The 15,000-nt window shown below is 38.6% G+C and overlaps 1 protein-coding gene across 1 annotated transcript in view; it reads left to right on the top strand.

The window, feature by feature from the left end:
- Nucleotides 1-15,000, top strand: part of LOC144980305 (uncharacterized) — an 86,599-nt gene that overhangs the window by 19,750 nt on the left and 51,849 nt on the right. Inside the window, exon 3 of the mRNA XM_078927962.1 lies at nucleotides 6,265-7,492. Within this exon, the coding sequence (XP_078784088.1) occupies nucleotides 6,467-7,492 (1,026 nt within the window). The 5' untranslated portion in view covers nucleotides 6,265-6,466. The remainder of the gene's footprint in view (nucleotides 1-6,264; nucleotides 7,493-15,000) is intronic.

Below are 15,000 nucleotides of genomic sequence, written 5' to 3'. Positions count from 1 at the left end.
AAGCGCATACTATCTATAGATAGTATGCAGATGACGTCACTCAGGCCTTTGTTATTGTTTTTGCCATCCGCGTTTGTGAGTTGTTCTCACTAAACTGTATTAACCAGACTATAAAAGTTCATGGCTACACAGAGTTTGTGTGTTGGTCCGTTATACTTCCGGATGGCAATGTTATGAGCTTCTTAGCCAAGCGCATACTATCTATAGTTCCAATGAGTTTCTCGCCCAATTGTTTCTGCCATTTTGTTGTCTTGAAGAATGAAAACAACTCACCTAGTCGTGTCACGTGGTAAAGTCGATAAGATCGTATTTTGACTCATAAAATCAAACCTGCTCATCCAGAATGTTGTTTTTAACAAAAAGCACGCTCAGCTAGTGAGTACACAATCCAAATGCAGAATTGCTTTGGGATTTTAACGAAAACTTTTATTGTGGCTCTATTATTCAAATTGGATAATTCAGCGCATGCACGCGCAAATGGCATTATTAAGTCTGGGATTTAAGTTTCTGTTGTTTTTTTTTTGGCGTGTGAGTATATTTATAAGGATAAAAAATTGTACTTACACAGCTTTATGTATTGCTTTAACTTTAATCGCTGAGGGTTTTCAATGAAAGTAAATTTATATCTATTTTTATCTAGAACGTTTATAGTCTGGTTCATTCACAGTTGAATATAAATTACTCATAAAAAAGGGATGGTAAAAAAACGATAACAAAGACCAGAGTAACGTCAACTTCGTTCAATCTATAGTAAGATAGACATTAGTGGAAATTACTCATAAAAATGGCTAGCTAAAGTCAAAAACAAAGAGCTGTATGACGTCAATTTCGTTTCTTCTGTAGATCATGGCGTTCTCTTGAGTGACCTGACTTAGATTTCCTTGACAACGACTGTTAGTATCGAGTAGTACAAACAAACAGTACAGTAGTAGTCTTCCTGGGTAGGGTTCCTGCTCTCCCATAGTGGGCAGGGTGGTACTTACTGCCTCTTCTATCACCCTGTATCTGTTTTCCAATTACTTTCTGTCTTTGTCTTGGAATGAGATTACTAAGTTTTGTCATGACCCTAGCCGGAGTCCTTACTTGGCTGGGAGGTAAACAGTTGAATGTATAGATAGAATGCGCTTGGCCAAGGAGTTCACAACATTGCCATCCGGAAGTATAACGGACCAACACACAAACTCTGTGTAACCATGAACTTTTATAGTCTGGTTAATACAGTTTAGTGAGAACAACTCACAAACGCGGATGGCAAAAACAATAACAAAGGCCTGAGTGACGTCATCTGCATACTATCTATAGTTATAGTCCTGGGTGGGGTTCCTGACCTCCCATAGTGGGCAGGGAGGTACATGCTGTGTCTTCTATCTCCCCAACCCATTTTCCAATTGTTTCCTGTCGTTGTCTTGGAATGAGATTACATGGTTTTTTCCTGGGCCTAGCCGGAGTTCCTTGGCTGGGAGGGAAACAGTCGATTGTATAGTTATAGTTTTGATGATATTTTTTCATTGTAAATCATTTCTCTGTTATGCATTGTATTATGTTTAGTTTACATATTATATTATATGATTTGTAAACCTTTGAGTGTATTCCTCTTAGTATGGACCTGTGCTTGTGTCTGGATGAGACTTTTAGGTGATCTCAAACTAAGTACTTTGACGGTGTGCTCTTGGAATCTACATCTGTTCCCTATTTGAACCAATTCCCCTATGTCGTACCTTTTCTTTTGTGCTTTAATTGTAATTCTAGAACTTTTTACTATCCCATTTTCTTCCTTTTTACTGGCGCTGATATGACCTTAATGTCTTGCAAGCGCCGTAAAACCCTTAAAAAAAAAAACAAAAAAACAACATTAAGTTATAGAATTGGGAGATTATATTTTTTCCTTGTAAATCATCTCTCTGTTATGTACTGTTATTAATTTATTTAAACTTTTCATTTGTAAACATTTGAGTGTATTCCTCTGAGTGGGATCTTGTGTTAGTATCTTGGTGAAACATGACGGTAATCTCAAACTATGTACACTGATAGTGTGCTCTTGGAATCTACATTTGTTCCCTATTTGTACAATTCCCCTTTGTCTTACTTTTTTTTCCTTCAAGCCCTTTTAATTGTACATCGTGAATGTTTTTACTATCCAATTTTCATTCTTTTTACTGGCGCTGATATGACCTAAATGTGTTGCAAGCTTCTTAATACCCTTAAAAACTTAAAAACAAACAGCAGTTTTGAGACGGCGGGTCACATTCTGTTGCCAATCAATGGAGTGAATTAGATGACAAATGTATTCACTCACTGCTAAACAAACTCAATGCCCTATTATGTAAAGTTTTAACTGCACACGAATTAAATTAGGGACACGCCCTGCCCGGGGCTTCGTCATGGGTGAACCAATAATTAAATACTATATATATATATATATATATATATATATATATATATATATATATATATATAGAGAGAGAGAGAGAGAGAGAGAGAGAGAGAGAGAGAGAGAGAGAGAGAGAGAGTTCCTTACTTTGCTGTAGCATCTGTTGCCATCAATAACGGATACTGTGACAAAAGAGCGTTATCGTACCGTTTCGACACTTATATCAACGTCAATATCATCCGATTTTCCACCGATATCGGTATCGGAAATTACAATATTGACCCGAGAGGTAAATAAAAGACAGAGAGGACATAAGGTAAAAAAAAGTTACCGATTTCGGCGAAAAGTTGCATTACATGTAACAATTTATTCTTATATCCAAGAAAATGTAAGAATACAAAATTATAAAGCTGCATGGAAATGAAATCTAACACTATCTATAAGGAAATTATTGGGTCCCATTAGCTCAGTTGGTAGAGCACTCGCGTCATACGCAAAGAGACCAAGATCGATCCCGGGTGCAGTCGAGATTTTTTTCTGACCCCCCCCCCCCCTCTCTCTCTCCACCCATCTGAGTCTGTTAAATTTGGCTGAATGTACATTGCGATAGACTAGCGTTCTATCAAAAGGATAGCAAGCAAGTGTTATTGTCTGTTTCACGCTATAGAAACTGGGATGAATTAAACTCCGGCTCCATAGGCCCAATGGTTCTGAAACACTATATATAAGGAAATAAAGGCTATTACAAACAGACGTTCATCTATGTTAATTGTTATACTATCTTATTGTTGAAATCTACATTCATGACGCCTGGTAGGCGATATTGCAATTGTTTCCGAATGAGACAACGTTGTTAACGGCCGGGTACTCATTTTACACCGGGGTACGGTGAGAGAATGTGATTAAAGAGCCTTTTCCAACGACTCAACTATGCGCCGAGCGAGGCTCGAACCCAGGACCTTCCGATCCGAAAGCGAGTGTCATACCACTAGACCAAATAGCCGCACATAGATCGAGACGGATCAAAATCGATACAATAATGAAGTCTGCCACTCACTCACACATTCACTCAATCCCATGACCGGATGGTCGTCGGGGGGACTTGCGTGAAGCAGAAGTTAGTCTTCCTCCAAGCCTGCCTGTTGCTAGCCCTATGTAGCATCTCCGGAACCGATATATCTGTCCATTCTTTTATATTGTCCAGCCACATCTTCCTTTGGCGCCCTCTTCTGCGCTGGCCTTCGATTGTAGTCTGTAGGTGCGTGCAAATTATGAATCTGGACAAAAGAACGGCTCTCGGATCAAACTTTTAATTTTGACATTACTTGAGTGTAAGAGAAGTGTAGAAAAGTAACCCTGAAAACTAAATGTGTCAGTGCATGATATAATTAGTCGGAAGGTGAAAATTGTGGATTTGCAATTTTTGCATTTTCTGAAAGAATTTGCTCACCGGAGCATTTTAATATTTATTCGAAGTAAATCTGGTGATTTTTCATGAAGTTATGGTCAGACGTATAGGAAAGGTATCCAGCAACTTTTCTCAATATCATAACTTTTCAATTTGACTAGCTGTAAAAAATATTTAGAAGTGAAATTAAGGTTTGATATTTCCCGAAGATGTAGAAAAGCGTTGATTTAATAATTTATGACAAGAACTGATTTTGGATAAAACTTGGCAATATTCTAGTTCAAACCTTTTCACCATCCGAATGACTATGTCATCCACTGTAGCAAATATGAATTTATTAAACTTAAAAATGAGCTGACCAGTCAACGGGTTAAGTGGGTGACAGCCAATGGTCCATCAGAGCTCTGACGTAATCTTGTAATATATTTATGAAATATCGACCTATCAAATCTATACAAATGGAAAAAGTAGTTCTTTATTTGTTATATAGCAGTACAGTTACAAATATCGTCGAATCGAATACAAAGGCAGCAGCTTCTAATGGTGCTCACACAACTATGTTATGCTATTTTTTATTTATTTATTTATTTATTTTTGAGGGGGGGTTGTTTTGTTTTGTTTTTGTTTATGTTTATTGTTTGTTTGGGGTTTGTTTTTGTTTGTTTTTTTCTTTGGTGTTGACACATATGCATTCTTCCGATTGAACAGATAAAATGAAATGAGTACTCCCTTATTTTTTATTCCCTAAGTAATTAAAAAAATCCGTTACAAAATGTACTAGCGCCTAACAGACGTCAGTCATGTCTCGTCGTGTATGCCCAGTGTTGCTGCTGACTGGGGTCCCTGCCTTGTAAAGCGCGTTGAACACGTTTAGTAGATATTGCTCTATATAAACGCTCGTTTTTTTTTCTTCTTTTTTTTTTAAATTACCGCTTTGATACGGTGGGTTGCATTTAAACTTAATAGTCACTTTTCAGCATCTGATTCATACCTCCTGACGTCAAACCAGATTAACCCTCTCCCCACGAACCATCGGAAAACCGTCACATTCGTTACGATGCAACCAACAAATTTGATCTTTTGCACATCACAAAATTTAAAGAAAATTTGTTATAACTATAAAAACTTGACACTGTATTATAGAGCTCATTTTGCTGAACAACTTTATGTAAAGAATGTATAGTTGTTGCTTTTCTAGTTGAGTAAGAAACTACTATTTTTGTGTTGGGTGTGTGCAAGTATTTGGTGAAAATTCTTAAAATGGCTAGTGAGGAGAGAAGAGTTAATATGTTATGGGATTCTTAGGGGGGGGGGGAGGTAAAACTGGGACTACATCCAAGTCAATTACTAATTATATAAATATTCTTTATTGATAACGGTGGACAGATTAGTGAACGATTAGTTATATTCATACGTTTCATGTAACAGATTTATTTAAGTCTGAAAGTAACAAGTAACGACTTTGGTAAGACGTTCATGAAAAGTCGTCTTACAGTATTTTTAAAAATGTTACTAGTATATTGGTATGGAGTAACAAAATTACCCCGACGTACGAATAGGGATAGTTCTTTTATTATTTATTGTCATGGAATAACAAAATTACCCCGACGTACGAATAGGGATAGTTCTTTTATTATTTATTGTCATGGAATAACAAAATTACCCCGACGTACGAATAGGGATAGTTCTTTGTTTTACTATTTATTGTCATGGAATAACAAATTACCCCGACGTACGAATAGGGATAGTTCTTTGTTTTACTATTTATTGTCCTGGATTAACAAAATTACCCCGACGTACGAATAGGGATAGTTCTTTGTTTTACTATTTATTGTCATGGAATAACAAAATTACCCCGACGTACGAATAGGGATAGTTCTTTGTTTTACTATTTATTGTCCTGGATTAACAAAATTACCCCGACGTACGAATAGGGATAGTTCTTTATTTTACTACTTATTGTCATGGAATAACAAAATTACCCCCGACGTACGAATAGGGATAATTCTTTGTTTTACTATTTATTGTCATGGAATAACAAAATTACCCCGACGTACGAATAGGTCGAAAAAAAACGGCAGAGGACGTCGGGTGCTTGGTATGGGTAGGTCTAGCGGCTCTTCTATCTATTCTTAGTAATTTGTCTATGCCCGACGTCTTTATCCGGAAGATAAGGGCATATTTTGATTATGATGTTGTTTGGCCCTTATGCGGACATTGTTTTAACGACCTCAAAATATCTTGGTTGAAACAAAAATGAAAATAATAGCTTTGAACAAACGAAAAAAAAAAGGAAAAGAATCAGCAACATTACAATAACATTTTTTCCAGCTAAAAACTCTCTTAGGCCAAAAAACAACAAAAACATCAACATAATAACAACAAAAACCCCACAAAGTAAAAGCATGATTTTATGCACACAATTTTATAAAATGTTTACGCACTCAGACAGTCAGTTTACTCCATTTCTTATTTTATTCCCCAGATATTATTACACACAACTGGCAAACATATAAAAACCCAGGATACTTGACAAGGACATTCCGAGCATCTTTATGAACCTCATGAGATAAAAGTTCATTACACCAAAAAAAAGTGTACAAGGTGTGTAGTTCTTGGTCGATTATGAAAGACATACCCAAATAAAAAATCGCTACTCTCGAGTGGAATCTGACACTGAAAGCATCATGCGAAATCCACAGCACATCATCAAAGCGGATTTTAAAAATCATTACAAAACCGAAACCAGAAAAACTGCTACAGAACGGACGTTTGTGACAGCTATGTATAATACTTTTATTAATAAGAGTAGCGGCTGTTACCAAGAAACCACCAAGGAGCTGTCATTTGATAATGCAGAAACGGATTATAATTCATATTCATTCGTATATGACATTTTTCCTGATACTGATATAACACTGAAAAACGTCGTTCAATCAGTATCGACTGATATCAAAACCGGAAATAATCAAGAACCTTTTAAAATGGATAATATCAACGAAAAAATGAAACGAAACGGAGGAATGTGTATGTTGGAAGATGACAACAACAACAAGAATATAAACGACGACAAAATCAACAACAGAAACAACGAATTTTCAGAAATGCATTGTCGTCCTAATCAGTTCAAATATACGAAACAAAGGAACGTAAAGCAAGAAAATCGCCAACCACTGGTGAACAACAACAATAATATGCAAAATATTATCAACAACGAATCTCATCTGGCTCAATTTGAGAAGAGTTTCAGCCCATTAAATGAAAACCGGCTCAAGCACGCTCAAAAGCAGCAGCAGCTCCAATGTCATCAAGAACAACAGAAGCAAGAGAATCTACACCAGCATGAACAGAAACATCATAAAAGAGGAATGCATCAATGGACAACACATCAACATTTCCAACAAAAAACAAAACATCACGATCTCCTTCAGCAGTGCTCGAGCAGTCGTATCCCATCATGCCATTGTAAACTTACCTCATTAATATTCATTAACCGCCTGATCACCGTTCCCATACTTATTCTTCTCGGTCTATTGGCCACGCCCACAATGGCGGGTTATGACGTATGCAGTGACGTCGAAAACGACCTTCTCCTTGCTTGTAACCCTAGCAGCTTTGATGCCGCTAACTTTGGAAAATTAGTTCTCACATTAGATCCAAAAGATGCGACTTGTGGTACTCCATCCAAGACGTACCAACGGCTAGGAGATAGGGTAAGTATCATCATCATCATCATCATCACCATCATCATCATCATCATCATCATCATCACCATCATCATCATCATCATCACCATCATCATCATCATCATCATCATCATCATCATCATCATCATCATCATCATCATCATCATCATCATCATTAATTCATTCATATCTTGTCGCGCCAGTGAGTCAGCCAGTCCCGGGCAGTCTGGTTGCATTCCCTCAGGTCAGCATTGGTGCAGTGAGGTCCCAGCGAGCATTCAGACAGGATGTGGTCCATGGTCGGTCTGGGGTGACCGCATGGGCATTCAGTGCCCGGTGAGATTTTCCATTTAAAGAGGTTGGTGGCGGTGTTTCCCACCTTTGCTCTAGATCTGTTCAACGCCACCCATTCTTTTCTCTTGAGGTCTGTGCCTGCTGGGAGCTTTTCTGTTGGGGGCTGGAGGGCATCGTTTGCTGTCTTGTCCCATTCTACCCATTTGTCCAGGCGGAAGAATGCTGAGTGGTCTGGCTGAAGGCTCTCTACTGTGAGGAAGCTTTTCCTTGATTTGAGCCTGCTTTTGAGGCAATTGTGGTCATGAAGGGGGTGTCTCTGGTCCATTTCCTGTTTGTATTTTTGTATTTGGGCATGAGTTTCCCTCCGGATGTGTGGTGGGGCTATTCCTGCTGCACGGTAGACCAGTGGTAATGGTGTTGCTCTCAGCTGGCCCGTTATGATCCGACAGGCGTTGTTGAGCTCGGGGTCTAGCTTGGAGGCATGGCATGATCGGGTCCATACAGCTGAGCAGTACTCCGCAGTTGAGTAGCTGAGGGCCAATGCTGTGGTCCTTAGGGTTTTAGGGTCAGTTCCCCAGTTCATGTTTGCCAGCTTTCCAAGGAGGGCATTACGCGTGGACACTTTTGCCTTGGTCTTCCTCACGTGTTCTCTGAAGGACAGAGTCCGATCAAGCGTCACTCCGAGGTACACTGGGTGGTAGTTGTACTCTAATGTCTGGCCATTCCACTTGATGTTAAGTTTTTTGTGGGCTTGGTGGTTGTTGAGGTGAAATGCACACACTTGTGTTTTCCCTGGGTTGGCGTTCAGCGAGTTTTTAGTGTAGTACTTTGTAAGGGTGTCCAGGGCATTTGTCAGTCTGCTCTCGATTGGTTGGAAGGACACATCCTGTGTTGCGAGGCATAGGTCATCAGCATATATGAATCGGCGGATATTTGGGAACTCAGGCTGATCATTTGTATATATGTTGAAAAGTGTTGGAGCCAGCACTGATCCTTGGGGAAGACCATTCTTCTGGGTGCGCTACCTGCTCTTCCGGCCATCCATTTCAACAAAGAAGCGCCTGTTTTCGAGAAGTGACTGGATAATATTTACAATTTTCTTATTCTTTATCATTTTAGCCACTTTGAGGAGCAGGATCTTGTGATTCACTGTGTCATAGGCTGCAGTGAGGTCGACGAAGACTGTGCCAGTGACCTGTTTTGTCTCAAACCCATCTTCTATGAATTGTGTAAGGTTTAGAAGTTGACCACATGTTGACCGTCCTGGTCGGAATCCAGCCTGGTCTGGAGACAGTTGTTCGTCTAGACTGGGTGACATGCGGGACATAACCATTCGCTCAAATAGCTTGTATGCGATGCACAGGAGGGAGATCGGGCGATAGCTTTTCTTGGATTTTGGATCTTTCCCGGTTTCAGTAGGGCGACTACTCTTGCTTCCCTCCATGCACTTGGCAGCCTGTTTGTCCTTGCGCATACATTGAAGAGGTCCAATAGCCAGGATAGGGTTCTCGGGCCAAAGTGTTGAATCATCTCAGTTGTGATTCCATCCAGTCCAGATGCTTTTCCTGCCTTCAGATGGGACAAGGCCTCTAGTAGCTCCTCCAGGGTAAAAGAGTCAAGATGATCTTCACTATCCTTGAGGGCTTTGTCCATTTCACGTTTCAGGGCTTTTAGTTGGCCTCATGCTTTCTTGGCTGGTTTCCCATTCATCATCATCATCATCATCATCATCATCATCATCATCATCATCATCATCATCATCATCATCACCAACAACAACAACAACAGCATCATCATTATCATCATCACCTTCATTATATTATCATCAACATCATCATCACCATTATCAACATCATCATCGTCATCATCATCATCCTCATAATTATCAAAGTGATCACCATCATCACCATCATCATCATCATCTTCATCATCATCACCACCACCACCACCACCACCACCACCACCACCACCACCACCACCACCACCACCACCACCACCACCACCACCACCACCACCATTAACAACATTATTAACAGCAGTAGCAGCAACAGCAGCATCTTCATCTTCGAATAGGCTAGGGGGTGACCGGTGTACGTTCAAAATGACCGATTAGAAAGACCAATTATCAGGAGGATACTTTGATAAGCTACACGAATAGGATTCAATAGTCTGATGTCACGTCCGCCCAGCAACGAGCAGCTTGGTTCTAAACAAATAAAATCTGTACTTTTTATTCTTCATGCTGGCTTGAACTTTTTCACATGTCGTGTGATCAGAATGTATAAAAGTCAAAACATGATCAGATTTAAAATGATTTTCTCCTCTGGATACACTTTTATGCAAGTCGAAGAAGTATTTCATAAGGGCGTCCGCCGTTGATCTGATAGTTTAGAACCAGTTACTAAGTTACCATGCGTCATGACGAGGGAAGTGACGTCACGAGTGTTGAACCCTATCAAACATCTGTAGTTCAATATAATTTTTCTGGATAGAAATTTGGTGCGAATAATTGTACTTTAATTCTGCTTAGATAAAACTGTCAATTGTTACCTACTGCCTCAAATCGGTGTTAGGCGAATTGAACCAGATGTCAAAAAGCGAATCTATCGAACATTATAACAATCTACATCTAAATCTAGAATGTTTAGCTTCTATCTGAATTATTAGGTCATTCGTCATCATCATCATCATTGCCATTTTCACTCTGGGTCAGGGTATAGGCCACAGACAAACAGTCTCCACCCTTTTCTATCCTGAGCTAACTTTTTTTTAAATCTCATTCCATGTCTTATCACTTCTCTGTATATCAGCTTCTTTAATTCTTCTCCATGTTCCTTTTGGCTTTGTCTGTTGTCCTTCATAAATTCTGTCATTGCAGAAACTCTTCGGTCGCCCAAGCTTTAAAAAAAAGGATTTGATGTGTCCGTCTGCGTTTCTGTAACGGTTTGAGTTTTACGGAAAGGGGTGTTAACCCTTCGACAACCCCCAACCTGGAGGACCATGTGACACAAAAAAGGGGGAGTCACACACCATTAGTCGCTTTTTACGACACGCTGGCTTGGCGTTTAGGCTATTATTGACCCTCTCAGTTGCGGAACCACGGACACCACATGGGGGAGGTCACTCGTGCTAGGATTGATTCTTGATCTAGAAGAGTGACCTGGAATCTATTAATTTGGAATATCGACTTCTTAAAAATAACTTCATTGGCCTCATTTCTTCCCTCTTTGCGCTTTCTGATTTCTTGAGTTATTTATTGTGGTGCAGCTGATAGAAGGGATCGTGCGGCTATGTGGTCTAGTGGTATGACCCTCGTTTTCGGATCGGAAGGTCCTGGATTCGAGCCTCGCCCTCGGAGCATAGTTGAGTCCTTGGAAAAGGCTCTTTACTCACATTCTTTCACCGTACTCAAGTGTAAAATTAGTACCTGGCCGTTAAGAGCGTTGTCCTTGTCCGAAAAATTGTAATATCGCCTAGCAGGCGTCATGTCCAGTCCTACATGTAAATGTTGCTGTTGACCAGAGACCCCCTGTAAAGCGCTTTGAGCACATTTAGTGGATATTGCGCTATATAAAGCTAAATTTAAGATTTAATTTAAGGGGTTTTAAAATGGCCGGAAGTTGAGAAAGTCGTCATTTTGATGGCAACCATCGAATTTTTCGTCATTAACCATCTCCTTAACACCTGCAGCAAAATCGTCACATCTGTTACGACACAATATTAAACATTTTTTTCTTATTCAGATTTATTTTGTTCATCACAGACTTTGAAGAATAATCTTTGTTTAATTAATAAGAATATAAAGTTGTTTTGTAGATAGCTTATTTGAGTTTTAAAAATCAGTTTTCTGCTGGGTATGTCTGCCATTTTGAGAAAATACTGAAAATGATCGGTAACGAGAGAGTTTTTAAAAATAGTGTTTTAATTGAGATTGTGAAGAAACAAAACATCTATTGCTTGTCATATAGCTACTACTTTTTCCAGCTTTAGTTCCCCGAGAACAATTTAAATTTGACTGTTCTTGGATTTCTTAGTTTTTTAAATCTACATAGCTACAGTGTTTGTGGCTTAGCTCCATTATACTAATATATATAAACTGATACCAAAAAAGTAGTCCGTCAGAGCCATTAGGCTCATAGAGCCGGAGTTTATCCCAATTTCTATAGCGTGAAACGGACAATAGCAATTACTTCCTACCACTTGGATAGGACGCAAGGCTGTCGCAAAGTACTTTCCGTCAGAAAGAGCAAAAAATGCTGGGTTCAAAATAAATGATGAAATAACAAAGGTGGTGAAAATTAACAACCAACAAAAAAACTCAAATCCGCATAATATTAGGATCTCCAGTTCAAGATGTAAATGACTTCACATACTTAGGGCTAACCCACACCGGAGACTGACTCTGACGACTCGGCACTGCTGTCCTCTGCCGTATTCCGGATAAAGACGTCGGGCACAGAGCTGCTAGACCTACCCATACCAAGCACCCGGCGTACTCTGCCTTTTTTTTCGAGATTGGTATGGGGTAGGTCTAGCGGCTCTTCTCTTTATTCTTAGTATAATTTTGTCCGTGTCCCACGTCTTTATCCGGGAGACGGCAGAGGACGGCAGTACCGGGTCGTCAGAGTCGGTCCCCGGTGTGGGTTATCCCTTAGTCGGTAAAGTTAGTGAAATGGAGGTACGAAAGAAAATATCAAAGCCAGAATATGAAAAGCCCAGCAGTGTTTTGCCACATTTTCGCCCATATTATGACATGCAAGAGCTATCTTTCATGAAACTACTTAACTTAGAACATTTGGCTCCAATGTGAAACCTGTTCTACTGTATGGATCTGAAACCCGAATAGTCACAAACAGCCTTACTCAAAAAATGAAGCAAAAAACATACCGATGAGCCACGCGTAAAAGTTTTTTTTTTTTTATGTTATCGTTGTCTGATGAAGAAGGGTTTTGAGCCCAAAACTTTTCGTGATATAACCATCGTGTGTATTACAGACCACAGCGTGTGGAAAATTAGAATTCATGAAGCTTTCGTTATTGCTATATCTAATTTCCTACAATTGTTTGTCTTTTATGCGATATCAGTATGACTCAATACAGACATTATAATATTCAAACCTGCCAACCCTTCCATTTTTGGCGGAATCATTCTTATTTTCCCTCTTGCTTTTCGTAATTATGCCATTGTCTCTGAAATTCCGATTTTCAAAAATGAAGATAATGATAAGAGAAATAAGGTGGTGGGTAACGGGTGGGGGGTGAAACTTGACTTACTTGACTTATTGCCGATCGCCTCCTAATCTTCGGACTGAGACGCTTTGACAGCTTCTCTGATTTATTTGTTGGGTGAGTTCTTTCCACTTACTGATGACGGTCTGCTGCGATGGATCTCAGGTGTTCTAAATCCTTCTCGCATCTCAGTTCTTGTTCGTCATCTAGGCGCTTGTAGTCTTTATTTATCGTAGTGTATATGCTTGTTATGGGTCTGCCTTTGTGTTTGTTTGCTTAGTGTAAAGAATAACGCCATTGCCTTATTAGCTGGGATATTTCTGTCTCTCCTTAAGATATGCCCAAATAGTCTCCATCATGTTTCCAAAATTTGAATCGAATGCGGTGTTTCTTCGCATTTTATGTACAGCGATGTGTTACTTATTTTGGTTGGTTAGTGGATATTTAGAATTCTCCTGAGCTGTTTTCGATGGAAGGCATCTAGTTTATCTTCTTCGTTTTTTGTTAGTGTCCATGTTCCACAGTTGTAAATAAGGGGGATGGAAAGGGTGAAAAATATTTTTTTGGGATTATTATTGAAAACTAACGCCCTCATTTCCCCCCTTCCCCATTCCATCACCGAGCACATGGGATTTGTATTTTTCCAACTGTGCTAGAATATTGTCTCTATGTGTTTGGTGGAAAATGTGATAGTAATTTTTAAAAGGAAATAGATAGTGTGCGCTTGGCGACGAAACTCACAACATCGCCATCCGGAATATATATCGGACCAACACACAAAAATGTGTAATCTTGGTCGTTTATAGTCTGGTTAATACAGTATAGTGAGAATTACTCATAAACGTAGATAGCAAAAGAACAATAACAGAGACCCGAGTGGCGTCATCTTCATTCTATCTATATCCATGGTAAGAAATTCATATTTTGTGACATTTTGTTCAAACCGTTGGATTGTGAAGGATTGGCAGGTCTGTTTATAACTTAACAAACACAATAGAGCTTTTCACAATAATCCATGGTATATCATTTCCTATAATCGTTTGTTTTTTATAATATTATATCAGTATGATTCAACACAGACATCGTATTTAATTGAAAGGAAAGCATTCTCAATTACCAACAATAAAAAACATATTTTATACCATGAATTTAGTCTTTTACCATCTGGGAGAAGGTTTTGTCAGATTAAATGTAGAACTAACAAGTATAAATCAACGTTCGTTCCATCAGCAATAAAAATTTTGAATATTTCATATGGTACAGAAAAACCAAGGATTGATTCGTTGACTGATTAACTGATTAATTTATTTAATGTAAGATTAACTGACCAATTGATAATGGTGATAATTTTTGGTGTCGAATTGCCACAATCGTAACAAATTGAAAACGAAATGAATATGTTTATGTTGTGTATATCGCACGTGTGAAAGAAAGAAAGAGAGAGAGAGAGAGAGAGAGAGAGAGAGAGAGAGAGAGAGGGAGAGAGAGAGAGAGAGAGAGAGAGAGAGAGAGAAAATAAGTAGGAGTGAAATATCTGTTCAATCTTAGTTATCGTTTAACATTATAACAAGTGTAAGTAAATGACAAATTGCCATATTTATGGACAATAAAGATCTATTATAATTATTATTATTATTATTATTTATTATTATTATTATTATTATTATTATTATTATTATTATTATTATTATTATTATTATTATTATTATTATTATTATTATTATTATTATTATTATTATTATTATAACATTATATTGTATACTGTGGGTAACAATGCATTTCAATTTGCTACCTACGTTTTATACTTGCTGCGTCATAATATAATTTGATGAAAAAAATGTTGAGCGTTTGTGTGGAAGATGTTATTGTTAAAATGCTCATTTAGATGTGGGTATTGATTGGTGTACGACAAGCTATTGTTTGTTTGCGTGTGTGTGTGTGTGTGTGTGTGTGTGTGTGTGTGTGTGTGGGTGTGGTCGTGCTGGTGGTCGTGCTGATGATAATGATAATGAT

This window comes from Berghia stephanieae, chromosome 9 (genome assembly GCF_034508935.2).
Source record: "Berghia stephanieae isolate SIO BIC M18660-M18661 chromosome 9, UCSD_Bste_1.3, whole genome shotgun sequence".
In the NCBI taxonomy this organism is placed as follows: domain Eukaryota; kingdom Metazoa; phylum Mollusca; class Gastropoda; order Nudibranchia; family Aeolidiidae; genus Berghia; species Berghia stephanieae.
This window is presented reverse-complemented; position numbering and strand designations above follow the sequence as displayed.